The sequence below is a fragment of the Colletotrichum phormii genome (genome assembly GCF_030913505.1).
Source record: "Colletotrichum phormii strain CBS 102054 chromosome Unknown BDP81scaffold_17, whole genome shotgun sequence".
Taxonomy (NCBI): domain Eukaryota; kingdom Fungi; phylum Ascomycota; class Sordariomycetes; order Glomerellales; family Glomerellaceae; genus Colletotrichum; species Colletotrichum phormii.
Genome location: NW_026851459.1, coordinates 467463 through 489454, shown reverse-complemented (window position 1 = coordinate 489454; position 21992 = coordinate 467463). Strand labels below are relative to the sequence as shown.

General features: G+C 54.5%; 6 protein-coding genes across 6 annotated transcripts; all 6 read right to left on the bottom strand.

Annotated features, from left to right (window-relative positions):
- Positions 1-213: 213 nt before the first annotated feature.
- Positions 214-644, bottom strand: BDP81DRAFT_68813 (uncharacterized protein). Its single transcript, XM_060596157.1, has one exon. The coding sequence runs from the start codon at positions 539-541 to the stop codon at positions 260-262; it is 282 nt and encodes a 93-aa protein (XP_060442223.1). The 5' UTR covers positions 542-644; the 3' UTR covers positions 214-259.
- Positions 645-6624: 5980 nt separating this feature from the next.
- BDP81DRAFT_68781 (uncharacterized protein) lies at positions 6625-7255 on the bottom strand. The gene has a single exon (XM_060596156.1). It carries the CDS (start codon positions 7161-7163, stop codon positions 6735-6737), a length of 429 nt encoding a protein of 142 aa, XP_060442222.1. The 5' UTR covers positions 7164-7255; the 3' UTR covers positions 6625-6734.
- Positions 7256-7762: 507 nt separating this feature from the next.
- Positions 7763-8596, bottom strand: BDP81DRAFT_463323 (uncharacterized protein; the record flags this gene model as incomplete). The annotated part of the gene is made up of 1 exon (XM_060594007.1): positions 7763-8596. The coding sequence occupies one exon, from the start codon at positions 8594-8596 to the stop codon at positions 7763-7765; it is 834 nt and encodes a 277-aa protein (XP_060442221.1).
- A 7383-nt stretch (positions 8597-15979) lies between these two features.
- On the bottom strand, positions 15980-16538 carry BDP81DRAFT_434135 (uncharacterized protein). The gene has a single exon (XM_060590935.1). It carries the CDS (start codon positions 16380-16382, stop codon positions 16146-16148), a length of 237 nt encoding a protein of 78 aa, XP_060442220.1. The 5' UTR covers positions 16383-16538; the 3' UTR covers positions 15980-16145.
- A 1524-nt stretch (positions 16539-18062) lies between these two features.
- Positions 18063-20674, bottom strand: BDP81DRAFT_495015 (DEAD/DEAH box helicase; the record flags this gene model as incomplete). Its single annotated transcript, XM_060595396.1, has 2 exons — positions 18884-20674; positions 18063-18114 (listed from the first exon to the last, which is right to left on the bottom strand). Exons 1-2 carry the CDS (start codon positions 20362-20364, stop codon positions 18063-18065), a joined length of 1533 nt encoding a protein of 510 aa, XP_060442219.1. The 5' UTR covers positions 20365-20674.
- On the bottom strand, positions 20675-21730 carry BDP81DRAFT_68744 (uncharacterized protein). Its single transcript, XM_060596155.1, has one exon. The coding sequence runs from the start codon at positions 21613-21615 to the stop codon at positions 20986-20988; it is 630 nt and encodes a 209-aa protein (XP_060442218.1). The 5' UTR covers positions 21616-21730; the 3' UTR covers positions 20675-20985.
- Positions 21731-21992: the final 262 nt, after the last annotated feature.

Below are 21992 nucleotides of genomic sequence, written 5' to 3'. Positions count from 1 at the left end.
TGACAGCCGCATGTGATTGAAAACCATAAAATTATAGGAAAAGAAGAAGGGGGGGGGGGGGGGTTTAGTTCACGCCCCCTGCCCCCAATCGAACAGCGAGCCCCTCAGTCAACACATACTCTGACTTCATTGGCGTGTTTATTTTATTAACCATTCAAGAGTATTGATCTGACCCGCCGACCACAGACGACGCCCACTGTGCTGGCGACAGGAAACGACGCTGGGGAGGTATAAGTAAGGTTAAGCGAGGCCGGATAAATCAGTTGAGGCTGAGAGGAGCCCCAGGATGGAAGGATGGAAGGATGCAGAGGTGGGAAGGAGCGAGATAGGCGCCGGTGGCTGGAGCTATGGTCGAACACCACCTCAGGCTCGAGCATCTTGCCTGTGAACGTCGCCCCGGGAGCACAAGCCACTCGGCCGAGTGAGACTGGATAGCCGGAACCCACACGGATAGCACGAGGAACAGGACGCCTGACGGGACGGACAGGAACCAGAGCCTCGGGCCCCCAATGCTCATCGGCAAAGTTACGTCAAGCCTCATCGCCGTTCATCGAGGAAGCACCCCCGGCGATCCGTGATCCCGATCCCAACGTCCTCTCGGTAGGGATATACCACACACTACACACCACCTCGCCGATCGCTCTTCGCCTCATCACCGCAAATCATGACAGCATCACTCCTCTTCGGCGCCGAAAGGGACGGGCAAGCTTCACCTTTGACGCCGGACACCCGTGTCCACAACGTGGAATGATGAATTTGGCCCGCCGTCCGAACACACACCCCGTTGGAATCATCCCCCGTTCGAACCCCAAGGAAGGAGAGGATCAACACTCGAATGACTTCATCACTCTTAGGGGTCCAAAATCGGGACCCGCGGGAAGGGGAGCTCATCTTAGTGGTGAATGTCTAAAATATGGGTCCAACTGGGTGGTGTGCGTGGGTGCGGAGTGTTGGGTTCCCGGACTTTGGCTTCTCCCCGAAGAGCCGGGGGTTCCTTGTGCTGTGCTGTGCTGTGCGCCGCTCTTAAACACGCGGATTTTATGTTTCTGTTCCTCTCAACCTGGCGGACACATGAGCCTGCACTATTATCCGTAGGTACTTCGTAGTAAGGGAGAGCCAAGCTAAGGAAGGGCTGAGGTAAGCGGACCGTAGGGCGGAAAATCGATGACCGTGAGATGGAGCTCCTCTGGCGCATCGCTCTTGGGGTGTAAGTCTCTCTGCGCGGTCGTCGGGGTTGGACAGGTCTGCGAACTCCGCTCCGCGCCCAGAGTTTCCCACTCTACGGATACGTCTGCGCGTGGCTCTCTGTCTTTTTGCGCACACCACGCGGGGTTAAGAGCGAGTGCGAGAACGCGGCGCACGCCTGTGCTATCTCCAAATTGTAGGGCTCTTTGGTGTAGAGAGTAGTCATCCTGAATAGGTAGAGGCGTAGAGAAGGTGAGGTGTACAACTGTAGGTAAAGCAGAGTTGTAAGCTACGCCATCATGGGATGCAAGTCAGGTCGTCAAACGGCACGGTCACGTTCATCCAGTCAGGCGGTGTCTGTATCGCGTCCCGGGTGACACCACCCATCCATCATCCCGTCTCATCGGACAACACCACAGTCTCTTCTTGAGACGACGAACCTGGTGGGAGCTTGACTTTGTTCTCATCAGATGACTGGTCTACGGATACACACTCACTTGACTTTTGCACGGCAGACCGTTTCGTTTTCCGAGAGAGACATGCAGAAACGCAGACCACTGTCAGGAACCCGAGACGGACATCCTCTACACGGGCATACGGGCCAACTCTTGTTTTCCTCCCGACGGAGAGAGTGCCCATTGCGTGAACCGCTGGTCTGGAAGCCCAAAGGCAATCTGTCTCGTGATCCGGACGGTTTGTGGAGACGGTCGTCTTCTCGGTGCCGAGGGCGGAGGGGGGATGGGATGCCATGAGCTTCTTCGGGTGAAGTGGGCACTCTGGGCATGGCGCAGTAGTGAGCCACGCACTACTGTTTTGCTTCAGAATGCGAGATCGGGTTGAAGATAATTTCCGGTAACGAACCGATGAAGCCTTCGTGGCCTCTCAGATCGTAGGCTCCGTTAGGCACAACCGATTGTGATTCCAACATAGTCTAGCTTGCCAACGACGACAGACAATTGCTTGGCAACCCGGAAGGTCTCTCGCACGAACTGACAAATCCGTCCAGTAAACTCGGCCGCGCGACCACGACCACAAACCTAAGTAATCCAGCACGTTCTGCGGATCTTCGCAACAGACAGGTGCGGCCCGCAGCTTGCATTTGCTCACGTTTCGGAAGGGAAGGGAGGGAGGGGTGTGGGTGTATGCTCGTCAAGTTTTGTCTCTGATTTCCAAGCCGACAGGTCTTTTTTTTTTTCTCCTTGAACCAGTCATCGGCCGCTCGGACAAAGTGTGGGAGAATCCTTGGCAGCCGTGGTAGAGGGGACCTGGATGACCGATGAATAATTCGGCTTCGGCTTACGATATCAGCCCCACAGATTTTGCACAATTAAGAATCCACATTCCACTATTCTCACCCCACCCCTCTTATGCACAAGCCTAGGTGGGAGATGCAAGATCCATAATTCTCGGCCCCCGGGCTCCAGCCGCCCAAGGGGAAGAAGACGGACCCGCCCAGCGGTCTGGACTTACGGATTACAATGTGAGATGAACTCCAATGCCAAGCAATCGCCCATCTGAGGCCACCATCGCGAAATTTCAGGGCCGGCTGCGGTGAGTGGCTCAAAAAAAAAAAAAAAAAAAAAAAACCCCCCTCCGAATGGGGGTGGGGGATCCGCCTCGCTTCCCTTGACCAGATTGGAATTTCCCATCTCTTCATCGACGACTCATCACTCTCAATAAGTTCACGATCGGAATACTCACGATCTCTTTTTGCACAAATTCTGATTCTAAACCCCTGCGATGATTATCTGCAAACTATTCGTCCCCCTTGCCTTGAGAAAAAAGAACCCCCACCAGATAGATGCCCCGCCGTGCCCAAGAGCTACACAGTCACAGGCCTTGGGCTCGCTGCACTCCCCCCGTCTCCTCCCTGCTCACCCTTCCGCACCGCCGCCCGCCCGAAACCATCCACCGCGCCGCACCGCACCCCGGCGGAGAGACGGGGGTGGGATTTTCTTGTCGTGGAGCGGCGGTATGTTAGAGAACGATGGGGCTTCGGTGCGGGCTGCGGGCTGCGGGCAGGTGCGGGCGAACCGCTCATCCAGTCGTCCAACTTTGCAAGTGAGCAAGCACTGATAATCTTTCCTCGTCAAGAGAGTCGAGACCTTTTTCCAGCCTTCATAATAGGAGTCGATCTTGATTATTCTGGACCTGGTTTTGCCCACTTGGTACCGCTCTTCCACTGTACAGCGTATTCCAGTGGATCCAGATTGTGCCAGATCCCCCCCCCCCCCCCTTATCAAGCAGATCATGGACGCTTGGCACGCCTGGATAAGGCACAGCCCGCAAGTCCGCAACGAAAGAGCCGCGGAGTATCCGCAAGAATGATATGATTGCATGCGCGCATGAAGATCTTCCCAGCCTTCGGAAGCCGTGGCCGTAGCCTGTGCTCCGTACCTAGCACTCTCTCTCTCTCTCTCTCTTATCTGATCGTGCTGTTTAATCGATAAGACTCAATGATTCCCAAAGCAAGATCAGATCGCCTTGTATAATTCGCCATCGTGACCTCAGTATTTCCCCACGTGCGGGCCGCCCCCTCATGGGATAATCTGCATCTCACTTACATCGACAATCACCGGTCGTCATCACGCGATCTATCCGTACACTAGACAGAGAAAGACTCGATCTCTGCCCCCCGACCCGTCTATGCCATTTTGCACAATTGTCCATAGCTACCTTACGGATATACTCGCCTTCCCCGCTCCCCACTCTCGCCTACAGCCTCAAATGATCGACGGGGGGGACACAAGCAAGGCAGATAGGGTCCAAGACTCCAGGACTCCAGATTGCAGCCCTTCACTCAGAGAGTCTGGCCCCCCCAGCCCGCCCCCGGCCTCACGCCCTGAACCGCAAAACCCCACGCCCGCAGGACTTTCAGGCCCCAGTGATTGCTATCAATCCCGTTAAATCATGCCCTGCTCGCCAGCGTGTCTTGTCTCATTCCCCATCACCATCAGGGGGGGGTTAAGTGAGATGAGGTGTCAACCGCTCCAACCTGCACACCTTTTGTAACTTTGTGCAGGGCACCGCTTTGACATTTTCCTCGCCTTGCTCTACAAGAAATAAGAAAAGAGGTTGATCCATTCACGCAGTCCAGTCAAAAGAGCTCAAGCAGCCCAGCGACGAGGTTGGTGCTCATTTCGCATAATGCTTGTAACCACCTAGGTGCCGCCCCAATATCTCCCCAGGAACCCGAACCTAACCCTTCACCGCCCTACTTTTTTCACTTTCCCATGGCTGCCGTGGCCCGTGTTGAGGCCTTCTTCTCACCCGCAGGTAAAACTAGGTAAATGACCCCGGGATTGATAAAGGGACAGCATACTTCGTATATCCGTACGGATACCCGACCTAAGGGGGGGGGGGGGGCGGTCAAGCAAAAAGACAACCATTGTGGGAAACTCTCACCCTCCCACCGCCGCCAAGTCTGACGGACGGGACGGGTTTTTGGTGTTTGTCAGACCTTAGGAAGTTAGCGCACCGACCTAGACTTTTAGATGCATTTCATTTGATTTTCTTCCCTTTCGGCATCCATTTTGCGACGAGGGAAACACGGAATCTTGCCGAGAAGGTTTTTATTTTTATTTATTGACTCGAGTCGGGCATCTATCGTACTAAATGTGTAGAAAACTGCAAACCAACTCACACGTGCATATCCGTAGGTGCCTTTTGTCACGATAGAAGACCCCCCCTCCCTCCCAAAAACCTAACCCGCGGGATTCCAAACGTCCCTCGATCGGGGAAGAACAACGCAAGTGAAACAGAAACAAGCGTGCCGTCCGTCTGCAAGCCTGCCCGCCGACGCTGTCTCGTCACACTTGAGATCTCTGGTACTTCCACCAGTGCTGATTTAGGCTCTTCCGTAGCCGAGACTGGCGAGCGAAAAGAATGGGATTCGACTGCTGCACCTCTCATGCCGACCGTGCCAGCCGTTAAGCTACTCCCGCCAACGCTGCCGGCTCGGCCAAGGCTTCCGACGGCGGGCGGGAAAATTGGATCGACAGAGCGCACCACCACCACCACCTTTAAGCCGTCGGCGTGCGTGTCTCCCATGCCTTTTTCCCTTATCGCCGGCCGTTCGGCTCAATCGTGGTCCTGCCGACCCGTGTGCCCAGCGAAGTCGGAACTGATGGCGGTGGTGGTGGTGGTGGTGCCGGCTATGTCTGTAGACCGGATGGATTGACAGACCGGATGAATCATTTCAAACGGCGGCAGGCATATTGCACACACACCCTTCGTCAGTCTCGTTCGCTTCCAGTTGCCGGTCCATTTTCTCATACTCTACATTGCTCTAGATGTTAATTAGCGTCTACATCGCGGAGAATGGCAATGAAATGCCCAGCGAACAAGGCCGGCCGCCGACGAAGCCGTGAAAGTGGTCAAGGACCCTCGCCAAAAGACTTCACAAGCCAAGCCTAATCATGGTGCCCATTTCCATCTACCTCTGATCTGCCAATCTTAAAAACTCTGGCAGCCCAGATCTCCGTTGGTCCTTTCGGTTGCTGGCTAATACGCCTTATGTCAGCGCGGGATGACGGCCACCTCGGCCTGGAAAAGCGCTGCGCTCGGGCCCCTATGCGCACCACGTGTCTCCACGTTCCCGCAGTATTCGGGCCCCGAGGGAACAGTTCTGTCACCGTCCAGGCGGTGGGACGGGTTCCTGGCAGGGCAATTGCGGGAGGTTGTCTTCTCCGTCGGATCCTTCTTGGTTCTTGGTGGCCCTGGGGACTTGGTGCTTGTCTCCTTTGGGTTCGCCGTCTCCAGTCGGACGGGATTCGTCCGTCCGCACGCCCTGATGACTGTCATTTGATTTTTTGGCCTCTCCGCTGTCTGTTGCCTTGTCGCCTGGGTACCTCGGTGACTCGCATTCGCTGTCGCGGCCGCGTGCACACGCCCCCCCTGCGTAATTGTGTACGCGGGATGCCACCACGTCTTTTTCCGCTCGTAGCTCATGTCGGCTTCGTATCGTCGTAATCGTTTTTGGCGTCATCTTTTTTTTTTTTTTTTTCTGCCTCTCGACTTTTCCCCCAAAGTGCAGAGCTGCGCCGTCTTTGCCTCGCAATCGTTTTCTTCTCGGTTCCAATTAAATCCATTAGACCAGACCAATCCAAATCAGATCATGAAGACATTCGAAGCCGTTTGCCAGCGGCTTTCAATCGTAAAGTCGTATCGAATGAAGTATCGTGAGATTGCATCGTCGACCGGCGACTATCCGTGAATATCCTCGGTGACATTTTCATTTTGTGCAAAGTCGCTCCGGGTGCACGGCGGGAATTGGATGAATAACTGCTGGCGTCGGCTTTTTCGCTGTTTGCTTCACCTAGGTACACCATCCATTACCACGGCTTACCTCCAGGCAGCCTAATTATTAATTCCGTCTTTTTGCGGTCAAGAAAAGGACTGTACGGCGGTAAGGGGGAGTTAAAACACACCGCCAAAGTCCGAATCCCATGAAAATACCCTCGTGATTCGTCCACGATACGGGCAGGTACGGCGTTAGTGAACCATGGGAAATCTGTGAGACGGTGACTGACTGCCTGCCCTGAAGATGACTAGAAGGTCGCTAGCGGGCATAGGGGGGCGTGTCGATAAAATGTCGGGGCGCGGAAATCGGTGGTGGTGGTGGTGGTGGTCGTCGTCGTGGAATTTGCTTTGTAACCCATTCGTGGCAGGCAGCACCAAGAGCAGCTGCGCAAGGCAAGGGCAGCTCGGCTTCGAGGGTGAGGTAAGCGAGACAGCGAGCGAGGGGGGTTGGCGGGCACCTGGGCAGCTGTGAGTGCAGGTGGGATGGAAAGTGAGCGACGCCGATCTGCCGAGATCGCAGGGCGCATCCACCAACCCTCTTCGGGTACCTGGGCGAAACTGGTAGGCGGCCAGACAGGAAAAAATAAAAGAAAAAAATAAAAAAGTCGATTTTTGAGAGGTGCGCGGTCGGTATGCAGTCGTAACGCACCTATGCGCGGCGGCCTTTGCTGAATCATGTGGACTGCCTAAATGACTCGTCAGCGCGCAAGTTTCATCCAACTCGACTTCGCCCCGAGATGAGGCGAATGAAGAAGTAATGATGCAATCGTGACTTTACTGACCTTTTTGTGTTTTCGCTCCAAGTCCTCGTACCAAAAAGTGTTCACAGTATTGCAGAGGACAAGGGGGGATTTTGTTTGATTGATTTTCAATTGATTTCTGAAGCTTCGCTTTTTGTAGGGCACTGTTTGACCCCTAAGCGGGTATCTATCTGGTTCTGTAACACAGGTGCTGGTACCACTCAACCGCGGACTGGAGCCCGGGAGCGGAGCGCAGCTAGAGAAGAAGAAAAAAGATGCGATTCCATTATCCATCAAGGTCCTCCAAAAGGCACCCCCATGCTTTCTCGTGACACGTAAGGAAATAAGATGAGAGAGAAGAGTTGAGAAGACATTGCTGTCGTTTTGTAATCCAAGTAATTCGTAACCCATGCCGTTGTAGTTTGGTATCGGTAACAAATAAAACGCCGTAGTATATGCAAACGCTCGCTGATATGTAAAAGCCAAAGAAGAGATCATGTTACAAGGTAGTGTGTGTGCGTTCTCGAGGGTAAGATTTAGTACACTGAGATGGCAGACACGAGCCTTGCTGGGTTGCGGGCTGGCAGGTAGTAGCCTTCAGAGTAGAAGGTGCCGTCGCCTTGTTGTGATTGTTGTTGAGAGATCTCTTCCTTGGCCTCCTTCTCGTTGAAGGTGAGCACTGCGTTTGGCGGTGATGGGGGCATCGACTCGTCGTCTGAGATGTCAGAGTCGTGCTCGTGCTCGAGCTCTGGTGGTGAGCCGGAGCTGGAGTGGGATGGTGTGCGGACGAGCTCGAGCTGTGCGTAGTCCTCCTCGAGGTCGTCCTCCTCCTCCATGTCGTAGTCTTCCGAGACCTCGATGGTAGATGTTCTCGGGGAAGCGGGGGCGGGGGCAGCGGAGGGCATGCGGCGGAGGGAGACGGTGTCGGCCATCTCGATATCGTCCTCCTCGTAGTCGTCGTCAGAGGAGACGGAAGAGTCGTCCGAGTCGGAGGAGTCGTCCTCGTAGAGATCCTCCGAGTCCTCGGCGATGGAGTCAGCCCATTGGATGTGACGGTCCTTGGTGGCGGCGGGAGCGGACTCGGTCTTGGTGGCACCGCGGACGGACTGGTTGAACCAGCTCTCTTGTTCCCGCTCGGCGTCGGCGAGCTCAAGCATCAGGGAGTCGAGGAGGTTGGCGTGGCCGACGAGGAGGCGGAGGTCGTGGTCGGCGCGGGCAGCCTCGGAGGAGAGCTTGGCCCGGGCCTTGTGGGCGAGGTAGTAAGTCTGGGTGATGCTCATCTTCTTCTTCTGGATGGCAAGGCGGAGGGGTTGTTGTTGTTGTTGTGTGTGAGGAGCAGTGAAGGTGGAAGTTGTAGTAGTTGTCGACATTTTGTATGACTGTGCACCAATGGTGACTGATATGTCGCGATTTTGCCTGATATGACTCAAAGCGAGATCGGGGGGTGCAAGATGCAGTGGGGCAGGGATGCCTGGGCTAGTTGGCTTGGTCTGTGATGATGCTTTGGTAATCTTGAAGTGTATACCAGATGAGGCGGGCGAGTTGAGATGGCAAGAGGCAAGGTCGATGATGGTTATATAAGTTCAGGTTGGCAAGGTATTGTTTCTTCTTGAGAGGAGTTATTATCGATCTTGTGTCTTTGGTCTGTCGAAGCTGAGGCTGGATGATGAGGTTTCTCTAGATCTGGTTGGGAAGGGGAAACACTTTTCTTTTAACTCAGGTTGCTCCGCTGTGCTGGCTGACCTGGACTTGTCGGGCTCGGAGAGAAGAAAAGTGAGGGAGGAGCGGTGACAAGGGGGAGGGTGTGTGTGTGTGTGTGCGAAGGGTGTGCAGGTGCAGGGGGTGGATGACCCATCGGGTGGGGTGGGGTGTGGGTGGTAGAGGGCGGGAGTTTTGCGCGATTGCGAGGTGCGAAGTGCGAAGCTAAGAAAATTATGAAAGCGATGAGTCTTTCGCTGTGAGTCTGCGGTGCCTGCAGCACTAAGAAGTGGGTCTCCCTTCCCGTTCTTTGTGGACTCTGGGCGGCGTTTGTCATCAGCATGGCCGAGGGTGCTTCCCGAGCCTCCGCCAGCTGGGAATTTGTTGCTGCGGGCTGCGGGTGGTGTTCGGACTTTTGGAGCTTACCTACGCTGCCGCCGGTCGGTGCGGGAGAAGTGTACGGTTGCCCGTCACTAGCAACCAAGACGCTAATCCGGGCGTCGTTGTTGTCGTTGTCGTCGTCGACGCTACCAAAGGGCGCCCAGAAGAAGTCTCAGTGAGGTCTGACGCACTCGACGGAAACACACGACGACTAATCGCGGACTGAGTACGTACCCCGAAGATCCGTAACCTTCTACCCGTACGGAGTACCTTATTGCTCTGCACCTCTGTACCTTATGGAGCGCAGCTGCTTATTCGTCAGGTCGGTAGGTACCTCGCGTCTGATGGGATAAGCGTCGACGTTTGTCAGCCTGTGCTCGCTTTTCTCTGTAATCAATCTTTCCATCAGCGAAGCACGCACTCCTGCTAGTCTATTGCCTAGCACCCCCCCTCTATTGCTACAGCAGTGACTTTGTATTCATCATCACCAGAACGGAGACAGGAAATAGCCATAACTCCCATAACTCCGCACCGACCAAGCTGGATTATTCACCAACCTGCCTTACACACCGCGGCCCGGCCTCTACACCTTTCACCCTGTCCGTCAGGCGCGTCATCTCCATCTTTTAGCTTCGTCTCGTCTGCCTCAATTTCATCTGACACGCCGTACTCCGTATACATCGTGAACAGGCAGGGCAGGTTATGCTTATGGTTCGCTTGCTGGTCTTGGCCTCGGCCGCCTTACCAATTACCATAACTCCGCTGCGTATCCGTACAATCACAATTACACACACACTCAAAAAAAAATCAAAAAAAAAAATCAGAAAAAGGGGGGGGGGGGGGGGGGGGGGATGATGGCTCATTTCCTATACTCTGTAACTCGCACCATGCACGCAATCTGCGACAAGCTGAGGCCAGCAAGCGAGAATAGAAAAGAAGGGGAACGGGCCTCATAATGTCAATAGGGGGATTCCAGCCCATGGCGGGGGTACGTTTTGCTTAACCCCGTCCCCAAAGATGCCATCCCAACCTAAGAAATCCCAATTCCCCTTGATTGTCACAATTGTCCAATTTACCCCGGGCCAAGGCTGAGAGGGACCTGATCTGATGTCGCTCCCGTTCCCCCTTTGGGATAATGACAGTTCACTGTACCACTACCCAGGCCCCCCGGCATTCTGTACCCTCCGTACGGAGGATCACCTGGGGGTCAGAATGGACAACATTGAACAAGAAGCCTAAAAGTACTGCGCCGAGAGCCGTTGCTACCTTAACACCTCACCGGCACCCTCTAACCCCCCCCCCCCCCCCGGTCGATCGCCAGGCCTCATACTTTTACGGCGCCGAGACAAGGGATTACACTACGGCCGCGAATTGTGCGAGTGCGAGCAGTGCGAGCTTGGGGACGACGGGGGATAGACATCTACGGAGAGGTTAAGTGCTGGCCAGCTGACTGCCTTCTCTGGTCTCGTCGGACACGCGCCAATCATAGGCCCTTGCGAGCTGGGCACTAGAGACTCAGACTCCTCCCCGTCAGAGAGAAGTAGGTACGGGAGTACGAATCCCATCTGTACGGATACACGGAGCAGATCCGTACGGATTTACGAATGGCCCCGAGCCACACGCTCATTTTGTAGGGCTGACTGAGCCTTGAGGAGAGCAACGTCTCATCGCCTTACTTTTACATGTATTACATTACGGTGCCTTGCTTCGCTTCCCTCTACGAAGTACTCGGCCGGGTTAGGCATAACTCTTGCTTAACTTTTTGCTGCCTCTTCCTACCTACCTCACACAAAGTACCTTACGGTTGGTGCCTGGAGTCCACGTCTTTGGGAGACGCGCGCACCCCAGCCACAAAAAGGCCCATGATTGAGTCGGAGCCTGAAAGAGAGGTAACTCCACAGCCCGGACCATCGCGAAGAACTATTGCCCCGGGCGACGGGGTCAATTGAACGGGGGCCACCGCAGCAGAGAGCAGCCATAAACTTGGGACGGAAAGCCTGATCGGCCGGTTTACACTTCTTTTTTTTTTTTGTACGGATACCTAAAACAAAATTGCCCAAAGTAGAGTCCAAGATACCTGGACAAATTTTGCTTCTTGGGCTCGAATTTTGTCTGTTCGATCTACAGGGCGGAAATGTCCATCAGGTATCAGGAGCAGTCATTGCGCATCGCCGACTTATCCCGTCTCCATGGGGACCATTCATCCAAAAACCAGCAGCAGGAGGAAAAAGCAAGGATGGTGATAAATCATGATGACCCGGGGATCACGAAGCCCGCACCGCCCGGAAAGGCTCTGAAGGTGTCAAGTGATACACCATAGAAACCCCGCCGAAGCCTCTCTCTCTCTCTCTCTCTCTCCGACTTTGCCCATACCGAAGAAACAAAGGGCCGCTTCTGGGCATTCGACGTGCCGGAGAAAGATTGGGGGAAGGGGTACCACTCCGTAAGGCGTTCGGAGACGCTCGGCACCGCGAAATCGGGCACGGAGCAAACTAAGGAGATTAACCCAGACAACTCTAAAAGATTACGCTCACACTGACAGCCAAAGGTAGATCGGAGACGGGATCCGGGCAATATGGCTCATCTTTGGTCATCGACTCATCAGTCATCCGGCCAAATCTGGCTAGGCTGGGGCACCACGCGAATGGCAGGGCTTGGCAGTCTTCAAGCCACAAAAGCGCATCCTCATTCTCACACACACCCCTCCTCCGTTTCTCTAGGGCAGTCGGTCGGTCGGTTGTAATCGCCGTGCTCCGCTCCGCTTTGAGTCGATGTGAGCCATTAATTCTACGGAGGACGGAGCAAATGCCAGTGGCTCAGTACCAGTGCCAGTCTGCCAGTCGGTCTGCCTACACACGAATACCTCTACTACGGCTACTACGCCTAGGTATACTTAATACGTGGACGCGGGGGAGACGAGGAAATGGTCTGTCTAGGTCAGATCAGAACCCACGGCAATCATCGAGAGCGTGGCTTGCTGCATGCATGGCCCCGTAACCTTCTTACACCATCTCACCTCTCTTTCGCTTTCGCCGTTCGAGTTTACCCGTGAGATTGGTTCATCCAATCGCGAGGGGCGTTTGACAAGACGACCCCTCGATGTTTCTCTCAGTCTCGCGTGAGATGGTCTGCGGTCTATGGTTACACACACACACGCACATGTGAAGCATCGCGACGAGCTCTCGCAAGTACCTTCCCTACCATTGAAAGGCGGAGGCCGGGAGGGGGATCGGGGGGGTGGATCAAGACCGCCCGGCCACTCCGCTTTTGCATTTGCTTTTGTGAGCGCGCGTGACCATCAACTCTCGAAATTGCTTCGGCTTCCCAGAGTTGCGGGATTTGGGGGCCCGGCTGTGCCTGGCGGAAAGCTCCCAAGCTTACCTACTCCGTGGTACCTACAAACCCCACGATCTGCACAAAATCCCGGATTGGGACGAGTACGGCGAAATACGGGCGGCTACCGGTCATTCGTACACACGGTCGTGTATAACGAAATCCTTCGTAAAACACACCCCCCGCGTAGCCGTGCCGTGGACTGTAGACCGTAGACCGTAGACCGTAGACCGTAGACCGTAGACCGTAGCGATTCCTAACGCTTTTCGTAGACGGGATGGACGATTGGAGCAAATGACTGTTCCTGTAACCCGGTGCCTTACCTCAATCCTCCCGACTCTCTCCGTTGGGAATGGGGAAAACATTTCAGACGTGGGGGTGAGAAAGAGAAAACGGTCCCGTGTCGTCCGAAGATCATGAGCGGGATCCCAGAGCTTTGACGATGGATCCGGATTTAGGGCGGAGGATATCGGGAGACAGAGAAGGGGGGGGGGGGGGGGTTCGGCATCTTTTTCGTTATGAAAAGCGGCCGTCTGATGAAGCGTGACTGCTCTGTTCTGGACTTTTTCAAGACCCTCGGGTTTCACACTTTCGAGCTCTTCCGAACTGCCCGCACGGTTCACTTGTTGCCGTAGCCCCGACGGACGGACGGTCGGCGAGTTGAAGAGTAAGTAAACCTGGGTGCCCCGCCAAACCAACACACTTTCACACGTGAGACAGAGACTCCAGGAACGGGAAGAGTCATCAGTAATCAATGAATCCGTGAACGGGATCCAGCGCACGCCCACTCCCACGCTCTCGCGTCATTATAACTGATGCCGAATGAAGCTAGAGCGGGATGACGAGATCAGGGGTTCTTTGTGCGTGGACAGATTATCAGATGCGTCTCGACTCTAGAACTCTGCTCCCTATTGATCATAAGTCCGTCCGTTCATATGTCAGCGTCGTGGAATCGCCCGAAGAAGCGAGAACTGAGAACTGCAGCCCTGCAAGTGGGGTACTTTCCTTCCTGGTGGATCTCGGATGAGGTAATCCACATTTTGACAAATGGTTTTGCGCCGCGATTCTTTGAACAGGCGGAGGGAGACTCGGAGGAACCTGATGCCAGCTTATTTTCGCCTACCTTGGATACAGCAGCAGCAATTCATCGCATTTGAACATCGATTGCATTTGCTTTTCCATTGGTAAGCTTCCTGCAGAACACATTACAGCACATCATCATCACCGCCATACGCAATGGAACGTAGCAGCCAACTTGCCGATTGCCTAGCTGCAGGGTAACCAGATAGGGCTGGATGGGATGCGAGAGAGAATCCGCATGCTACGGAGTACTTCGTATGGATTCCCGCAAGAGAGCGAAGGTATGCAAAAAGCTCGGACTCGCTCGCGGAACGGGGCCGGGGGGGGGGGGGAAGGCTTGAAGCAGCCAATGCCCGTTCCGCACTCGTTGACATGCATCCAAAATTGAGTCCAATACCTCACGCAGTGAACCGTCACATCACCAATCAGAGAGCACGACAAGACGGGAAGGAAGGGGTTCTTACCTACCAAAGTCCTATACGGGGATGTCCTATGAGATGTGAGGCGGTGCTTGCTGACTTTACCTAGGGACTCTGTTGCATCCATAGGTCTGTTATGCTCACCGCTCGTGGCTTGTGCCACCACGGCCACATCGAACCATTGGCTCAAGGGACGCGCATGCCGAATGACTCTTTGGTAAATACCTATGCATTGTTCAACACTCCCGCGTCGTAGGCGTCTGCGTGTGTGCCACGCGACTCGGACGAGGCTGTTGTGGCTTTGCGGCTTTTGCCTATACGGCTACCAAGTATGCTCCGACTTGCAGCGGCGCTAACAAGCCTTCCACGCCTCTGCGGCCTGCCCCGTGCAGCTTCGAATACCCGTAGCCGTCGAAGAAGACAGTTCGGCGATGTGCGGCCAGAATGTCGCCGTGATGGGGGTGTCCAGTTGGGATGAGGCCCCCGGGCGCCGCCGCACGGGGGTGTGGCTTGCGAGGATTTCTAGTCTTTCTTCTCGGCTTGCACCGAAGACGCTTCGCTCCCTACGGAGTTCCTGCGCGGAATTGCTGCACGATGTCGTCGTTCATGGCTGGGGTTTAGATCGATTCTACATTTCGGGGTTGTCTTCTCAAGCCAATTACTTTGGTACGGACTTGCATCGGATTATTCGTGCGTCTCCGGGGTTACTCGACAACTTCGATATGGGTGCTGACTCACTGGTTAATATCAATATGCACAAAAATCAGCAGCCTGCGGAGGAAGGACGGGAACTGCATCTCCACGGAAATAAGAACGAGATATGTCCAGAGGAAGGGGGTTAGAGCCTCGCAAACTCTTCAGACACGGCATCCCTGTCACTTTGTGGTGTTCTCCCGGCCTTCTAGCGTCCTTCCATCTGGCGGAGTCCCACTGCACTTGAACCGTGCGCGGAATCCCGTAACCTTCTAGCGTGCTTCTAGCGTAGAGGACGGCGGTCCTGATTTTCACATCTATGGAGCCTTGCTGTCGTCTCGGTGTTGCTCCTGTTAATCAGCCTGATGGACCTTGGCCGCATGGCGTGAGAGGTGGATTGGCTGCCAGGGCTGATGTGCGACAGGGCTCATGGCTGTCAAAAGCCTTCAGGCACACATCTCCACGGCGTCCAACCAGAGAGGACGGTGGCCCAGAGCGCGGAGATCCAGAGCCACGCGACGAAGTGTTCACTCGTTCGTTGGGCGATAGGTCCTCGGGAGTGAGTGAAGTTCAGTGAACTGGTGGATCATTCCATTCACAGGCAACACCAAGCGGGCTCCAAGTATCCAAAAGGCTAGGATGGAGAAATTTTTTCCTTCTCTTCTTCACCCCTTCTTCACAGGCATTTTCCACGTATTCTTGACGTCAACTACTCCGTAGACCGAACCGCTTTCCATCGGGCAGGGCATTCGGACCTTACATTGGTGACTGGTTGTGGATCTGTTGGTCACGGTGGATATTGACAAGGGGAAATTTTCTACCCTTCTTGGATTTTTTTCTGCCCTTTTCTCATCCATCTCGAAAATGCTGCAAGTGATTCTTCTCGTTGCCAGTTGGTTCGCGATTTGCGCCCAATTTTGTGGGGCCTTTCTGTCAAACTGAGGTCTAGATTCCCTATTGCTTGGAAATCTCTTCAGCCACGCGCCCACGTGGAGAATTATGAGGATTGTTGGGCATGTGGATCTGAGGAAGAGGGGGTGTGGTTGTAAACACCTATCCGCATGGAACGGAATGGATGACAGATGAACTGTATTATGGGGGTAAAGGGTGAACGCGGAACGGGATTCGACACGGCCATGGTCTTTTCTCGGCCATGGGGTTTTCGCTGTGAGCCTGTGAGGACAGTGGACCGGACATATGCCTCTCTCACCAAGCCCGGCGCCGATGAAACTGTCCTAGTCCATGCGGCTCTGATTTTAGTTCAGAGACGGAAGATGTGACGGCCCTTCTTTGTTCCCAAAACTGCTGTGGTTCATCAAGTGTTCCTGAAGTCCAACCCTGGTCTTTTTGACTCGTCTGAACCCAACCGCGTTTCAACACCCGGGAGTGTTCCCGCTGTCGGACATGGCTGCGGTCTGCGGAATGTTGCTGTTCGGGTTTGAGATCGCCGCCGGGGGCCGCACGGGACGGACGGGGATCCACCTTTCACACAAGGGATTGGAAGCTGAGCTCGACATCGGACAAGCTGTGTAACCTCAAGCTCGTCTGCCATCTAGAGAAAACATCTTGGCCGAGCCCACGGGTCTCAGATACTCTGCTGGGAAGGTTTTGTAAGAAGAGAGATCTATCCCGAGACGTCTCTCGCGGCCGGCCGGATAGATTTGACACGGGCTTGGCTGAGCTTTTTCAGCTGGAGCTCAGCTACCAGGGGGGGGGGGGGGGTTGAGTTTGGGGAATGTGGATTGGGTTTCTGGTTCGGGGCTGCTCCGCGAACCTGGATCAGGACCATGTCGGGGGTATCATGTTTTCTTCTTCTAGGCAGGTTATATGAGACGTCTTGCTTCAGAGCGCCCCTTGTCTTTGTGCCTAATTTGTCTCCGGGGCCGCGGTTCAATGTCTAAGAAAAGTAAAATAACAAAGAGTTCATGCCGGTATATATTGACAACAAGAAATGAGGAATCGATAAAGAGGGAAAAGGGACAAAGAGTAAACAAACTGCAGTATCGCAAGCATTCCTCTTCGTCGCGAAGTTGGTCTACTAATAGGTCGAACATCCGAACCTGGGGCCCAGCTTCCTGGTCTTTTCTCCCTGCAGTGTTACCGTTGCTTTATTTTTGTACACGAGGCTGGCTCTGACCGGCTTCCCCGTGTTCTGGTTCCTGGTTGTCGGGAGACACTAGCTCTTTCGTGTGCAATGTCTCAACCCGGGTTCATGCCTGGCATCTTCGGCCGAGGGCGGCGGCAGGCCACTGCGAAAGTAGGTAGGTCGGGTCCCTATTGCAGAGCTGGTGGTACGTCACGTCGGTTGTTCCTGTCAGATGAGATGAGTAGGATTCACATATGATGATCTCTACTTTTCGGCTGGCGGTGCATGCCTGTTAGGATTGGTGGTAAGTAGCTTGCCGGAATGTGAATTTGACTCTTGTGATGGGAATAGTCGGGCTATGGTTACACAGATGGGTTTCCATATCTTGACCTTAGAGGCTACGTTATCCCTCGAAAGAAAGCCACCGTTAATTATGCATTGTACTTGATTATCGGTGCTTGATAGCATGAAATATGCCCAGGGATGAAAGCTACTGCCAAACCTGGGAAAGATTATTTTGAACTGGCCTGGGCAAGATGCAAGTTGGACAAATTACTATCGTTCAAGATCGTTTCAATAGGAACTTGGGGTACGGGGGAAATCTTATGTCTAGGAGATATCAAAGAGCTTGAAGCAAACATGACTAGCTAGAGATCCATCTCTTCCCTCCCAGAGATTTAGCGGCCTTGCAATCGGGAATAAAGTCAAAACTTAGCTGGTGGGATACTAAGAATATATGACAGTACTAGCTATTAAGCCTTGCTCACCTCCTCAAATGACGAGTATAAACAGGTAAGCGATTGAGCCCCCCGCCACCCATTCATTCTCACTCCGCCCCAGCCTAGTTGGCATGGAATCCACTTACCCGACATGCTCGATGGTCTTGTTATATTGCCTCTTGTTAAAAAAAAAAAGGTCACTTAATCTTAAAGAAACCCAACAAAGAGAACGACCAAAGTATAAAGTCATCATCCTTCTCGTTTACGCTCACGGTCGTATTCGTGAGTACAGAATGAGGGAGCGTAAGGAGCGTGAAGGGGGGACGGGATGAAATGTGGATTGCTTTGTTGTATGTTATATTGTGCAAGGTAGGTGCGCTTTGGTGTCTGGATGTGCTCAGGGCACCGACGAAGGTCATCAAGACGATCACTCTTCTCGGAGGGGGACTTGAGGCTTTCCGATCTTTTTGCTAGGTCGACTAGATTAAAGTACTAGTGACAGACGCAGAAACCCGAAAGAACACTTGGGTGACAGAGCATGACGGTTTTGGTATTGGTTCCTTTCATTTGGGAATAAAACATCTACAATGGTGATCAGCATTATGGAGATACTACAATTCCTTGCAGTCTGAGAGATAGAGGGATGAAGCACATCTCCAGAAAAACATACCAAGTCGTCTACTAAACGCATTGTTTGAGTTGACACTTTGCCAGTCTGTACCCTGAATGATGAACTTGATTGTGACACTTGCAAATATAGGCTGGCGAAAGCAACTACTGTGTGAGACAGAATCCTCAGTGTCACCTTGACCCCTTTTGATATGTTGCTCTGTGATAGCTATTGTCTTCACCAGGTGGCCGTCATTGATTCCGCTGGAAGATACCAGAAGTGACTTGATAAAGCCGTGATCGTCGATAAACATCACCCCCTGTAGTTCATCTTCTTCATGAAGTTCTTGCAGACTTTGGTCTATTGGGTATTATTTTATCTATCCCACTCAAATCAAACCACATCACAATTACGCCAATATGCAACCTCCCCAACCAAGTAAACACAAAACTTTTCCACCTCCCACTCCCATCTACCACCATCAAGCATTATTAAGCTTCTGCTTCGTCCTCTTCCTCTTACCCCCAACCTCCCTTCCCTCCTCCAACTCCAACAACGCCTCCCTCTTCTTCTCGCTCACAATCTTGAGCGCATCCCGCAACACCCTCGTCTCCAAATTCACCCCTTCCTCCCTCCACGCCTCCATCTCCCTCCCCACACGCGCCTCAATCGCCAACACGAGCTCAACGTCCCTCTGCCCGACAAACGTCACCGCCTCGCCCTTGCGCCCCGCACGCGCCGTACGACCGACCCTGTGGATATAGTCGTCCGGATTCCGCGGGATATCGTAGTTGATCACGAGCCCGACCTCGGGGATATCCAAACCTCTGGACGCCACGTCCGTCGCGACGAGGATCCGCGCCGCCGCGGCGCGGAAGCGGCCCAGGTTATCCACGCGCTGGCGCTGCGGGAGGGCGGAGTGCAGCGACGTGACGCGGTGGTCGAGCATGCGGAGGAGATGGTGCAGGTAATCCGCCGTCTTGGTGCGGTTGCAGAATATGATGACGGACTTCTCCGCGTTGCCGTCCGTGAGGAGGAAGGTGTGCAGGTAGTGCTCGCGGTGGGTGACGGGCACCTGGAGGTGCATCTGCGACAGCGTGGCGGGGATGGCGAGGGCCTGGGTGTCGACCTCGCAGACGAAGACGGGCTGTTTGCCCGGCTTCAGGGGCATGTCTTTGAGGGCGCGGACCTCGGGGGTGATTGTGGCCGTAAATAAAAGGGTTTGGCGCTTCGACGAGGGTGGGAGGACGGAGAGGCACTCTTCCACGTCGGGGATCATGCTGCCCGGCCCGGAGCCGTCGAGGAGGCGGTCGGCTTCGTCGAGGACGACGTATTTGATGCGGCGGAGGCCGCAGATGGTGTCCTCGCCCGAGGTGCGGATGTGATCGGCCAGACGACCGGGGGTGGCGATGACGACGTGGGGTCGTTGCGCGAGGGCGATGGCCTGGGGCCGCATGTCGGAGCCGCCGATGACGAGGACGATTTTGAGGCTCTGCGGGGCGGAGATGGCCTTGAACTGCTCAAAGATTTGGAGGGCGAGCTCGCGGGTGGGCGTGAGGACGACGCCGAAGATGGCGGTGGGATCCTCGGCCCATTTCTGGAGGATGGGCACGGCGAAGGCGACTGTTTTACCCGAACCCGTTCTGCTTCCGCCGATGCAGTCGCGCCCCTTGAGGATCTCTGGTATGCAGCCCTTTTGAATGCCCGTCGGTCTCTTGATTGCCATGTTGGCTAGGGACTGTACGAGCCATGGCCGGACGTTGATGCCGGAGAAAGTGGTGTTGGGGTCTGTTGGCGCAGTGATTGCGTTTTGCGACGGGGCTGCTGGGAGCGAGGTCTGGGGAGCTTGGTCGACGACAGCGGCGGCGCGCTTGAATCTTGAGGGGGCTTGGATGGTAGACACGACGGCCTTAAGCTCCTCCTCCTCGTCATCATCGTCGTTCTCGACATCTTCAAGATCGGGTTCGGCAGTGGGGTCGGTCCTCCGTCTCTTGCGCGAGGCAGGACTGTCGAGGTAGTCGGATTCGGACTCGGAGCCGGAAGAGTTGGCGGGAGAGGATGCCGGGTGCTCGTTGTCGGCCGCACGGCCCGGTCGTCTGGGGGCTGCAGAGGACGGCATTGATGGCGATCAATCTCTGTTTCTGGTTTGTGCCGGTTGTGACTCGACTTGATCGTGGACCTGAGACTTCTGGTATAAAGTTTGTGATGATGATGGACTTGACTGCAGCAGCTGCACCGGCGCATGAGAATTTTCGGGCAAGGGTCCAAAAAGTTTTTGGTTGCAAAGTGCCAAAGCTTCGGCGCGGCGGGCAGGTGGGGTGGATGGTCCAGGGTGTCTGGCGTGGGGCAGACCAATTGGAATGGAAGGCGGTCAGTGCCAGGGCCCCGCATTGAGACGGTAGACGCGCGCTTAGAGAAACGGAGCTAGCAGTACGGAGAACCTTACCTCAGTGACCGGGGACTCAAACGGCGCGAGTGACGGGGCAAATTGACCAGTCACAAAACAGCAGGATACGTATCCGAGCCTAGGTGCAAAGTTAAGGCATCAAGCCTACGAAAGATCCGAGGAGATTATAGCCAGCCTCAGGTATGACGATGCAAGGATTTCAACAACAAGAAGACGGGACACGAACCCGGGGCATATGTGTGCGGAGCTATTCGTTCAGATACGCCGATATTCTCCATCACGACATAGGCCTCGGTGATAATACCAGATGAATTTGTTCACCCTAGAGGTATCCTAGGGGGCGGCGTGCGGCGTGAGTGAACCTGAATGGTATGGTAGTGTGAAAATGCCAGAATCAGAGTACGCGGGAACGGCCAAACTTCCCTCATCTGCCATCTCTTGACTGCATATTTCATCCGTAGACAACGCCACTTTCCCTCTCCGACTCGACCATCTGTGCGTCGGGCAAAAGGAAAAGCATGCTTCCATTGCCTTTCTCAAGATGAGTCGAGCCGATGTTGAAGTGTGTCTGACCAGGACAAGCTCGATGCAGAAAAGAGCCACAGAAGCCCAAGAAACTTTCAGGGCTGAGGCTGATGACAGCATAACGTTGCTTCCCGCCCCAGGGATGGGGCCAGCATCGACGCATTTTCCGCCTGGTGCCCCTTGGCGGGACCCAGGGATCTGTTCTTGGAACGAATGCGGAAGCTGGTGCATGAGCAGGAGCCTCGGACACCGACGAGCAGACGAGCAGACGAGCAGACAACTCGCCCGCTTTGCTTTCTCCGTGTTTGCTTTGTGGTCTGTCAGATGATTAATCCGGTCCCGACGCGTCGTGGATGTAAAGAACTCTCGCGGAGAACCAACTGCGGGGCTGCAAAGCCAAATCGAAGCCGGATGTCGATTCCTAACATTCAAATGCATACAGGCCCGCCTTACCAACGACCTGACTCAATGAGATGGGCTCGGATGATTTGAATTTCTCCTTCTCGGACGTGCCCGTCTGACATGCTGCTGGTTCTGAGTTGCCCTCACAGCTGGGACCCAATGGCCCGGATTTGACAGACGAATGGTCGCAGCCGGACAACGTCAGCAGAACTTACGCCGTCAGCCTGCTTCTTAGTTGTGCTTCCATCTTGCCTTACTCTCAATGGGTCATTGAGAGGTACGACTAGTCAGGCACACGTCTCGGGCAGTCAAAGTGGGCATCGGGAATCCCCCGACCAAGACGACGCAACTACGATACACCACGTAGGTGTTTTGGGGCAGGGCCTTGAAAAACCGGACCTTCGTCTGATCAG